The sequence below is a fragment of the Ruditapes philippinarum genome, unplaced genomic scaffold (assembly GCF_026571515.1).
Source record: "Ruditapes philippinarum isolate M1 unplaced genomic scaffold, ASM2657151v2 ctg1051_1_1_1_1, whole genome shotgun sequence".
Taxonomy (NCBI): domain Eukaryota; kingdom Metazoa; phylum Mollusca; class Bivalvia; order Venerida; family Veneridae; genus Ruditapes; species Ruditapes philippinarum.
Window position 1 is genome coordinate 249,549 of NW_026856855.1, and position 12,507 is coordinate 262,055.

At 33.6% G+C, this 12,507-nt stretch overlaps 1 protein-coding gene across 1 annotated transcript in view; it reads right to left on the minus strand.

Annotated features, from left to right (window-relative positions):
* Positions 1–8,210, minus strand: part of LOC132747928 (PAN2-PAN3 deadenylation complex catalytic subunit PAN2-like) — a 43,505-nt gene extending 35,295 nt beyond the window's left edge. The window contains exons 1-10 of the mRNA XM_060737460.1: positions 8,121–8,210; positions 6,228–6,401; positions 5,364–5,507; positions 4,660–4,832; positions 3,782–3,902; positions 3,028–3,105; positions 2,538–2,656; positions 1,830–1,974; positions 1,090–1,225; positions 288–364 (exon numbers count right to left, since the gene is read on the minus strand). Coding sequence (XP_060593443.1) covers positions 288–364; positions 1,090–1,225; positions 1,830–1,974; positions 2,538–2,656; positions 3,028–3,105; positions 3,782–3,902; positions 4,660–4,832; positions 5,364–5,507; positions 6,228–6,386 — 1,152 coding nt within the window. The 5' untranslated portion in view covers positions 6,387–6,401; positions 8,121–8,210. The remainder of the gene's footprint in view (positions 1–287; positions 365–1,089; positions 1,226–1,829; positions 1,975–2,537; positions 2,657–3,027; positions 3,106–3,781; positions 3,903–4,659; positions 4,833–5,363; positions 5,508–6,227; positions 6,402–8,120) is intronic.
* Between the last annotated feature and the right edge of the window lie 4,297 nt (positions 8,211–12,507).

The window sequence follows — 12,507 nt, forward strand, 5'->3', positions numbered from 1 at the left end:
CTTGCCATTCACCACTGTGGGTACACGCCACATCAGGGACTTGGATCCTTTCACATGAGGAAGCTATCAAGCTAGCTTATGTATAAGGATGGTGGCTTTACTCAGGTGCCCGATTATGCCTTAATAATGCATGTAGGGGCACATGACATCTTCCACCACAAGTAAAACTGTTTAGTTATCCTTTATAGTGTTGGTGTGATTTAAAAATTAACAAAGCAAACAAACGAAAAATTTATTGATTTATCTACTGATATGAGAGAACTTGTAACTGATGAAAGTTAACTTACTGGGTCAGCAAGGTCTGTGTCTTCATGAAAGGGATTAAACTGAATATTTTCATCTGTGGCAAATAGGTGTAGATAACCTGCAAAAAATTGACAAAAGTAAATGTACATTGATAAAATATTAAAATTACATATAACTTTAGCATTTTAATAAATCTTAAACCTCACATAAAACATTTTGTTCTGAAAAAAGTTCAAATCTGACGATATTGGCATGAAAAAATGAAAGACTAGTCAAAAAGTTCAATATCAGCTTTTTTCATCTCAGATTACTTATGTTTTTGTGTGTATTTGAGTTTATTCATTTATGCCACCGGTTGCCCATATGGGCGAGTCCTCTACAAGAATATTAGTCATTTTTAGATTTTGAGGATTGTGCAAGATACAGATACAGAAAGATGCCCCAATTGTAGAACCTTCTCCTGGTTCTTTAGCGCGCCAAGTGTTTAAGCCCTCATACATGGGATCTTGATTTAAAGTCTCATTTAAAAGACTGTTTAGTAATTTTAGTTGGCCAGCCTGGGAATCGTAACCCCCAATGTAATCTTAGATTACTAAAGAATATGCATATTTAACATTTAACTATTTTCTAAACCTATACTGATAGGAAAAGAAAACAAATTGTTTTTATGCCAATGAAAGCAACATGGTCAAAAATTGCTAAAGGAAATAGAAAAAGAAACAATAGCATATTTTTTATTCCTATACTGAAAGGAAAAGACAGTATTTATGCAAATGGAAGAAACATGGTCAAAACTTGCTAAAGAAGAATTGATAAAAACTGTAGCATATCAGATTAATGTACCTCCACTGTCACCAAATGCCAGAGCCTGACATGTGGCTGCTACATCAAAACTCATGATGATTGAATTATGACACTGGACCTGATACATGTTGAGAGAGGCAGTCCCTGTGGCCTCTATTACTTGAAACTGACCAACCTGTGAAAACAAACAACAGTATTGAAATAGGAAACAGTTTCTATAAAAAACATATTTTATGTGTAGAGAAAATTGGAAGTTGCACACATCTGGTTATAATACATTAATAAGAAAGTTGTCTGGCGATCAGGTGCCAACTCATACAAACCATGTGATCAAGTGCCATAGATCAGGGAAAATATACCGCATATTGTTATCAGGGTCAAAAATGATATGAGCCGCGTCACGACAAAACCAACGTAATGGGTTTGCGACCAGCATGGATCCAGACCAGCCTGCGCATCCGCATTCAGATCATTTGCTCACTTTGTTCTCCCAGAATTATTATTCTAATTGTGCAAAATAGTCCAAATAACCCAAAATTGAAAAGCGTTGAAACTCTTCACTCAAATCAGGATAAGAATAGCATGAAAAAATACAATTTTCAATTTATTTTTGAAAATATTTTGTTGATCATGTTGTAATATCTTTCTGTTCTATGGCCCAAGTTGATCAATATAAGAAAATCATGTTTCTAGGCTCTTGAACCCCAGTGGAGTTCCTTTAACAACAAAATACAGCACAAAGTTAAAAACATTATTTATTCATCATCAAGTAGCTTTACCTGTGAAACAACGGCCAGTCTGCTAGAGTATGTAGGTACAAATCGTAGGAATGTGGGGTCAATAATCAGCTGTAGAGGTGACATAGATCTCATCATCCGTAGATCATACATCTTCAAATATCTGTCAGGTGTTAGATTACCTACCCTGTTGAACATAGGTATGCAGTCAACACAAAGAACAATTTTGAGTGCCAAATAGTACACTATACTGTGTTTAGATAGTGGAAAATTACTTGCAAGTCTCTTCAATAATTATCACGGCAGTTTGTGATTTAAAAAAAAATATCAAAAATTTGTTTTGTTGGTTCTAAGATAATGCAGATACTACAAAGGGCATATTGTAACTTTCCATCTAACTAGTGGAAAAAGATCTTGTTTGCCTCTCCCAGCATTATTTTAGGCTAGACTGAGCAGAAACATCAGCCTTATGTAAGCTATATACATAGTAATAATGATCATATGCATGTGCCATCTTACATAAAACTGCTAATTATATGCCTTGTCAAGCAATTTAATTTGAGCCTTTTTCTGCCCCTTTAGAAACAAGCTAGTCTGCACTTCTTTGCAGTCTAGCCAAGTTCTATACTGTTGGTTTTGTACTTGATATACTGAAATCTTTAAATTTTAATGGATTGTTCCAAATTCAAATACTGGGAAAATCTCCATTCAGCAGGTCAAATTTAAAATAAAAACAATATCCCAATATACCTGCTAGAGAAGCCACATGTCACCAAAAGGTTGCCATGGATATCAAAATCTGACAGAGTCCCTGAATGAGCATCAAAGACATGTTCAGCTTTCATAGTATTTGGATCATAAAGTGTTACCTGTGATAATAAAATATAATTCATTACATATTACAGATGCTGGCAGAGTTCATTGTAAAGGTGGAAAGTAATCAAAACTTACTTTACATTGTATATAACAAGTACAATAAGAAGCTTAGGGTATTCACAGTTTGCGTACAGTTTATTTATTATACTCATGAATAATTTATGTATCTTTAAAACAAATTACTTTAGAAGTTCTAAACTTCTTGTTTAAAGGATTAAATGATTAAAGTTTAACAATGAATATACATATATATACACATAGCAAAATTTCAGTACAGGGGCATAAACTTAATACAAACATACATGTATGTGCTTGTAAACTACATATTTTATATTATATGAATTTGACAATTGCTCAAAATTACCTTCCCACTGGTGTCTCCAGCACAGATGCATTTGCTGGTAGTTCTTAAAATAGCACAACCAGGATCTGGCACCTCAAACTGTAAGGGAATAAAAACTCCAGCTAAAATCATCAAGTTAAACAAACAAACTGAAATATTATATTGAAATGCATGAACCATATTCCAGGTTTGTTGCATTTAATGATCATCAGTTTTAAGGTGTGAAAACCAGACACATTCAAGAAATTTACATGAACGTGTGTGTAATAAACAAATATATGGGAAAAAGTGATCCCTCGGAGGCATTAAAACAGCAAAATTACATGAAAATTGCAGACTTGGTTTGATTCTGTACATGAAGGATAAAGAAAAAGTGCAACATCCCTCACACCCCCTAGCACCTCTGCATGAAAATATATTATACAATAGTAGAATGATCAACCTTCCTTACATAAATATTGTAATAATTATATTATCGTAACCTATGACAAAACATGGTCTGTATGCCAATCTGACTTAGGCTCGAATCTTTTGCATTTCATAAAGTGTCACCAATTCTTAATTTGATTTCAGTCTATTATGACTTTTCCAATAGACATATTTTTAGCCAGCCAATCAAATCATCTGTTACAGAGGTGATCGGCAAAATCACCATTTACATTGTATAGTTGTCGGCCATGCTGCAAATCATTATTTAGGAACTGGCATTATTCAGATATGTTGCTTTAATTGACTCAAAAGTCTACCATTTATTCATGCAGCTCCCCAATCTTACCTTCTGTCTCTCTGTGACTGTTGTAAGGTCAAGGTCAATGACCTTTGTATGATGTCCACCAATCAGGAGAGATGTTGGACTGGTTACCAACATACACTGCATATCATGCATGTCTGGACTCCTGAAACACGGAATCACAGTCTGTAGAGTTGGAAACTTACATACATATCTAAATCTATCTACATGCTTACAAATTTTTTCTTTCTTTTTTTGTTAATAATGTCATAAAAATAAAGTAGAGGCCATATGGTGACACTCAAGCTTTACTAGTTCAGGAATGGGCACCCCAGTAGAATGTTTTAAACGCTAGCTTGATAGCTTACTCACAAGAAAGAATCCATAAGTCCCATGCAGGATTAGAAACTACAGGTGAGGGGCAAGTGGTTTAAAATCGATGACCTTTACCACTAAGCCTAGGATGCCAAAAAAAAATAATGCCATCAGACCTAAATTACCTTTTAGAATGTTTCGAAGCAGGCACAAATATAATATTAAAAGTATATTATGCTATGTGTATCATGTTTTTTCAGTGCTTTTATTAAAGGCTAATTAAAGGTTGAAAGGCTGAAAGTTAGCCCCATTCCTCTTTCCAAAAAGCATACCTATGGAAGTTTGATTTTGCTAAAAGAGTGAATCACATTTCTTGAAATGATTATGACATCAGAAAGTTGTTTCGTTACAATTTAAAATGAAATGGCCTTTTTGTTTAATTTCTAAATTTCCCTGGTTTACCCTCTCTGAAACAATTTTCCTTCTCCATGGATACTGCCACAATTCCCATGTAAGTGCAAAAAGGTTTTTGCCATCTATCATTCACCGGGCAAAGAGAGAAAAGCTGTGTTATGATTCTGAATAACTGAGTGACTATTCAAACTCACTGAAACGTAAACTGTGAAGTTCCCCTTCTTACTGACAATCTCAAACTACTTTGAGTCAGTGACAATATTCCCCTGTCTTTAAGTGGCGCCATCTGTCGGACATCTTCATTTTGATGCATCTGGAATGATGTGTACTTCTGCAGGCTAGGTCCATAGTAGGATGTCACATGACCCTGTTAAAAGGTACAAACTTGTCAATAACATGGGATTCCTTTAGTTTTAGATATTCTATTCATACTTGTTCAAGAATGATTATATGATAAAACTCTATACATTTAGGGTTTCCGTTAATGGAAGAATGGGAGTCATTTACTCCTTGATTTGGTTTGTGACTTCAAAAATGAAATACTTTTCCTTCTTCACCTATATAATGTGACTTCCAATGTCAGAGATTTAGCAGTCTCTGACTTCCAAATTTTGAAACCTATTGGAACATTTATGTTAAAGGCTGCCAAAAAGTAAACACTTAAAACACTACTCACTGCTTAACAATATAATAAAATCCTTGATAATATCGAATTTTCTATACACACTATGGGCAATGATTTGCTATAAAAACTATGAAAAAGTATAAAAAAATCATAAGGAAAAAGTGAAATATCTAAGGAAAAAAACCCCAGCAAACTAGTACTGTTTGAGAACCTGATTTTGTAAGAAATATACCAAACTGGAAGATAAAAAGATTTAAACATTAGAACATATACCCCTTGATTTCCCATCCAGAGAAGTTCTTGTGTATCAAAGCATAGACATGACACACCAAATCTATCACCACCATCTACCATGAGACTGTGTAACTGCTTGTACTCCTGGTTAGGTAGAGGAGCTGCTTCTGCCCCAGGGAACATCTTCAAAATATATGTTTATACAAAATCACAAAATATCTCAAAATTAAAGTACATTCCCAATATTTAAAGATATACATTCCAATGGTTAAAGATATACCTTCCAGTAAAATAACTAGAGTTTCTAGGACAAATATGCAGTCTAAGAGGACTAAGTGATTAAGCTTGCTAACTTTAAATAACTTGCTCCTCACCACTGTACATGTAGGTTTGAATCCTGTCAGAGACATTAATTAGCATTTTGTTGTAAGGAAGCAAACTCACTAGCTTAAAAATGAAACATTGGCGATTCTAGTTTCTACTCAGGTGTCAACTTGTGCCTAAAATAATGCAAGGAAGGGCACACAAGGTCTTCCTTCGCCAATATCATATTAACCTTATCCAGAATGAAAGGGCATTCTGATAATCAAATTCTTTTAATTCTTCAACAATTAACAAATACAATATATCAAAAACATACTTATTCCTAATATCAACATACCAATATAAATGTTACATATGACAATGCTAAAGTACACAAATTAAAATGTTATCAGGCCTTTTTAAGAAAACCGAAGCCTTCCTAATACTATAAGCAGATAGGATTGTTACTGTTTCTAATCAGGTAAACAGACATACAGCCAATATAAATATATTTCAAAGGTTCAACAGAATTGCTGATGTTTTAAAAAGATCGGGGAAAAAGTCCAAACATTTATATGCTTTTCAAAAAAATATACATACCGGAGGAGCATAAGGGTTCATTAAAGTAGGGTCAATCATGGTTGGGTCAATCATATTTGGATCAATCATGTTAGGATCGATCATCCTTGGTGCTTGAGATGCATCTACCTGTATTTCTGCCCCTGCATAGGGGTTCATAGGTATCTGGTTATAGTCCATCTTTTAACCCTGAAACTTAAATCGAAGTAAAGTTTATAAAATGTCAGGATAGTTCCCATTGTTATTACATACCAGTGTGGTTTTCGGATGACATATGTCCTTGCATGAGCGTTTCTTCCAGATATTAACGTTACATTATTTGTGACGAATTTATGGGAAGTCAAAAATTGATGAGTATAAGGCATAGTTATGTGAAATATGTTGGAAATAATTTGCTTTCTTGTCAGTATTACATTTTTAAAGTAAATTCTTGTAAAAAAATCACTTGTGAATGTCCGAATAGGCTTGGGATCAACTTAGTCTAATATATCAGACGTTGCGGGCTCTAGTTATAGTTTATCTTGGTCGAGCCTGACGTCTTAAAGTTATTGCTTATGTTCATAAACGCATAGCATCATAAAAATAAAAAAATGTCTATTGTCTTGCCTTTCAAGCTTAATTCAAAAGTTTATCAAATTTTCTTTCAATTTCATGCTCAATCATTAGCAAAAACTCAGTGTTTGAACAATGTAGTTATCATCTAAAATGAAATACAATCATCAATCAATTTTTGCCCATCGGCCATACTGGTTTAATTAAAGTGCTTTACAGATTGGTTTCAAATTTTTGAACAGAATATAAGAATCTTACACCAGCTGCCAGTACAGACCGGAATATCTAGCTCGAGGGTAACTGTTTACAGCGGTAACGAGGCTCTGGTGTGTTTCCGCTAAACAGTTACCTGAGAGCTAGATATTCCAGTCTGTACCAACAGCCGGCATTTAATTTTTTTCTTGCATATTATATGTCAATTATTTTTGGAACAGAAATTATGAAAACTGATATTCTCATTACACACTTTTTTCTTATAGTAGCGTATGTACATACAACTTCATTTATAACGGAAAAATGACGTCATCACAAGAACGCGATTTATTCATAAAAGGCGGGCGTGAGAGACGTCATTTAAAGCAGGCGACTTGTCTTACATGGGGGATGTAAGACAGAGTTTTCTAGCACCGGTGTAAACAGTAGATAATCCTGTCTGATATGCAAGAAAAATGTTTTCGTACTCGCTGGCGGTGCATGGCCAAATATTTTGTTAAAAAATATTTCGTTTGAAACTTCTGACTCATTGAAACGCTTTCATTTGAATAAACCAATCAGATTTCACGCATTGTGTGATGGCCATTTGTTTATTGGCTGTATAAGGAATTTAATTAAATAAGAGTATTTAATCATGATTTTTCAGATGTGACAGTTTAATCATTTTGTTAAAGGTACTTATTTTTTACTTTTGTTCACAAATAGGTCAAAATTACCTGATTACTGTAAATATACGCTGTATTTTTTTTCGTTCTGCCAGATTTTCTTGCTGAACGTGCTATGGGATTTTGAGCAATTTTGACATGACGTTGCTTTTATCCAGAAGCAAAATTATCTCAAAGCAATGGCTGCAATAGGACTAGGGCCACCTAGGCAATAAGGACAATTAATTTTGCTGTCCCTGTCATGCATTAGAATGATCCCTTCAAGAACATACATGGATACACTGGGTGATAAATATACCTGACATATCTATAAAATCCTTGAACTTAATCAAATCAACTTAATTTAACACTAACAAATTGAACTTCAAAAAAGAAAAAAAATGAAAAAAATAGACCTTACAAAATTTTAAAAAACAGTTAAATTATTCAACATGCTGAAGAGTGTAGGAACATGTTTTACATGTCACATGCAATAAGTTTTTACCTGATAATGAACAATATGCCTTCGAATTAATAGCTGTAACTCTTAAAAATACAAAAATAACATCATTTCAAATCCATGGTTGTTGTTGTTTCGCAGACAAAGCGTCTATCTGACAATGATTGCTAACTAGGATGTAAAACACTAAATATTTTCTACAATAGGGTGAACACAACAAATATTTTATTTTTCATTTTGGTATTGATTTTGTTTAATATTGACACATTTATAAAACGGGATTATAAGTAGGGATATTTCACAAAATATATACCAAAATAAAAAATGAGTGAGACTAAAATAAGGATAGGAGCACCACACTAAAGACCGTATTCGGGTATATACCGGGGAAGGCGCTTGAATCATAAAATGCTACAATCTTGCCTTTTTTACCCAGCGGAACGAACTTTAATATGTCTAATTCATCTTTACACACCGATTTATGTATGATAATGAATGAAAAATGTAAAAATCGGCGAAAAAACCATATAAATTTTGTCTATTTTGTGATCATGATTTCTGCAAGCGTCTAGAGGTACTGTTCCAATCCTGTATTGAGTTGAATCCAATAAAAATAAATAGTCCAGACTGTTTTATTTTTACACACAGACAGTCTTGGCCAGACCCTGACCGCACATAAATTAGCACTATGTATCTATCTTTTTCCATTAATGTCAAACGCCTCGCGAGGACGTAGGTATGTAAAACAAGAGACAGGACGTGAAATGGAAATGGAAATGAAAAGGACGTGATTTTTTGAAACGGGTAACGAATTTTTGCCAGGCAAATTATTCGAATATGTAAGTTTCAAACTGCATTTAACAATAACAAAATAAGTTTCTGTCAATGATGTACAAATGGTTTAGTTCGCAAGTCCGAAGATAAAGTTCAATACACAACAATATCTTGTTCAAGCACATTTTGGTTGCAGACTTATACTTGAAGCATTTTTTGTTGCAAACTTACTCTTATTCAATTGAAATTCATAGTAAAACTTTGCAAAAGGAGTGTAGAAGGATATATTTATTAACAGACCAAACAAATAATGGTAGCGAAATTTCAGATCCTGATATGCTTATTTGCAAAATCCAAAAGTAGTTCATCACGACTTCCTCGAAGCTGTTATTTCCCTTTATAAGTACACCAACGCCGAACATTGCGTTAATATTGTCAACTGACAGGTGCATTAATTTTCAAACCTCTGAGGGGAGAAAAAATAGTTCCCGATTGCTTTCGAATCCCAGATGAGGCAACCTTTTTTTAAAAAACTGTTTAAGCCAAATAAACATTGAATTGAATATCAGTGTTGCAATTAGCCTTATTGCCAATTTACTACAGTTATAAAACTGGAAACAGCATTGCTGACACTATACAAAAATTCAGCGCCTTCTGTGCTTTGATTATACACTGATTTTTCAAGAATATGAGCATGCAAGATGGGAATATTTCCCCGTCCGTTTTATTCGCATATAACGGCATTGTAGACTTAATGGAAATGCCGAGGTATTTCCCGACGATTTTGTAAATATAAATAATGATTTTTTATCGTTTACGTTTGTCACAATGTCTTTGGCAAACATTTTTGTATTTTAAGTCTTTTACCTACCATATATACATGTTGAGGCTTTTAGAATTTCAGAATTGTCAACCACTTTCGTAGGAAGGCTAATATTAAAGAATCACATAGAATCACTATACAATGTATAATGATATATTTAATAGTAATTGTATAAATTGTAATGAACTTGACACGGTATAGTAACTATTAAAAGAAAAGAAGGGAAAAAAAAGAAATGAATAATAGTTTAAAGATTTATTTAGGCCTTGATCTAACATGGTTCTCACCCGAGATTGATATTCAATATACGATTATTTAAAAATAACCTAGTACATCAACAATCCTGAGTATCTCCAAATAAGGAAAGATAACTTTTGGATACAGTTCTTTACTAGTGCCAACACGAGTTGCATCCCTTGAAGACACCAACGATAGAAAAAAAGGCAAAAAAGCAGTGAGGAAAGAATTGACCAGTTCGTTAAATACATCATATTCAACCACGGTTTTAGTGAATAAATGCTTTGATTCTATTTATTACTGCAAGCGTAAAAGTAAACTACATGTTTATAAGAAACTACATGTAAATAAAAGACTACATGCTAATAAGAAACCACATGCGTATAAGAAACTACAGTCATGCCTATAAGAAAATCCATGCGAATAAGAAACTACATGCTTATATTTTTCGTCACGTGATCTTAAAGTATGAAGACATGGGTTTTACAGTGAGTAATTTTTGTGGAATAAAATGCAAATTAAAAGTTGTATGGACTAAATTTTTGATGGATTAGTAAGAAATGAAAGATTGTGTAGTAATTGTAATGCCGGTCTTATAGAAAATGAGTATCATTTTGTATTAATATGTTCTAAATTCCAGGACTTAAGATCAAAATATATAAAGAGATATTATTATACGTGGCCAACTAAACAGAAATTTGTTAATCTCATATGTGCAAAATCAAAAGCAATAATTAATAATTTAGCAAAATATATATACTATGCAAACTTGCGAAATAACTAGCTATAGTCATCTTTAATGCAGATACATATATTATATTATTGTGCTCTTCTGTAAACCATGTCTTTGTATAAAAAAAATTGTATTGCTATGGAACATGTTGTTTTAATGCAATAAAATATTTGTAGTTGTAGTTGTAGTTATAAGAAACTACATGCTTAATAATCATAAGAAACTACATGATGATAAGAAATTATACGCGTATAAACAACAACATGCCTATAAGAAACTGCAGCATGCTTATAGGAAACTATATGTTTGTATGAAACTACATTTTCCTGTAATGTGAACTAGCATGGAATTGACGGACTTCGTTTGATTTTATGGCTGAATAACTTGAGAAATTTCTGTCTTGATATTCCCAGATTGGCAGACAGTTCTAAAAATAGAAGCTTGAAAAGTGCATTTTACAAATTCAGCAGGCCAAGTCTTACCAGTGTCAGAATTGTCGGTTGCTCAAGTTATACATTTATTTCTTGCGGCCCATCACATTACTTTCTTATATTACAAGTAGGTTATAGTCGAATATACATGTAGAACTAAGCAAAACTGCCCCCAGGATAATGTTTGCAAACAGTGTGAAATTATCTCCCATATTTAATCCATATAAAACATTTTTAAACGTTCATGTTCTGCAAAAATTCTGTAATATACATTAAATGAAAAGTAAAAGAAGCTCTAAGTCAAAATTTTCCAATAAATTAAATATAATTTTTAAAAATTTTCATAGCGAGCTTAAAAGGACGAAAACTGGAACCCGATTGGTTTGCATTATTGTCCTTGTATATAAACCAATTTGAGGCATACCCTTGTAATTTAGCCTCCTTATCATTAGCTATAAGGTGATGCTATACTTTTTAAGTCTGCCCTTTTTTAAAAGGGCGGACACGTCTTTGTCCCCTTCTCCAAGAGAAGGGGAACTTTGTGATGCGTGTATGTGGTCGCACGGTCACTTTCCGTAGAAGAAAATGTCCTCGATGCGTGTATGTGGTCGCACGGTCGAATATCTCATAATATCTTAAAAATGTTTGGCTTGCATATTTTATGTTCCTAGTGAGATGAGAAGTAAAAAATCCTAATAAAGACTTTGTTTATTTAGGAATGCTAAAAGTCTAATTGGATTTTTCACTTTTCACTCCTTAGTAGGAGTTTAAATATCCTAATTAGGACTTTGATACTAATCTTAAATAAGAGAGATAAAGATTATTACAACGTTGTTACATCAGTTAATTAGGACTATTTACTCATGATAAGGGAAAGGATACATTGCTAATGTCCAGGTTTACTGATGAAGGAAGACCTCTGGCGATCCTTCGTGCACGAAATAATTAGGACTATTTACTCATGATTAGGGAAAGGATACATTGCTAATGTCCAGGTTTACTGATGAAGGAAGACCTCTGCCGATCCTTCGTGCACGAACGTCAACATCAGTAGACCCCCAAGTTCCTGGTGGGATTCGAACCAACAGCAGTGAGGGGTAAGTAGATAAACTGCAGTCCAGTTATAAATTTGCAAAAGTACGCAAAACAATTCACTTAGATTAAAGATAAGTAATATATGCACCAAACATTACCGTAGCTGCGTACATAATGCCATCTTTTTACATTTTAATCGCAACGAAAAGAAAAGGACATTTAAATTGACTGGTTCACTTTGTTTCCAGAATTTTGTACTTCACAACAGCAGGTGTCAAGTGCTGTGTGGCAGCCGTAAAAAGTTGCCCCGTACTTCACTTCAGTGTTGTTATATTTTCTGGTCCTTCGGGATCATTGATGCCAACACTATAAAGTGTTGAGAATTGAGTACCGCTCAAG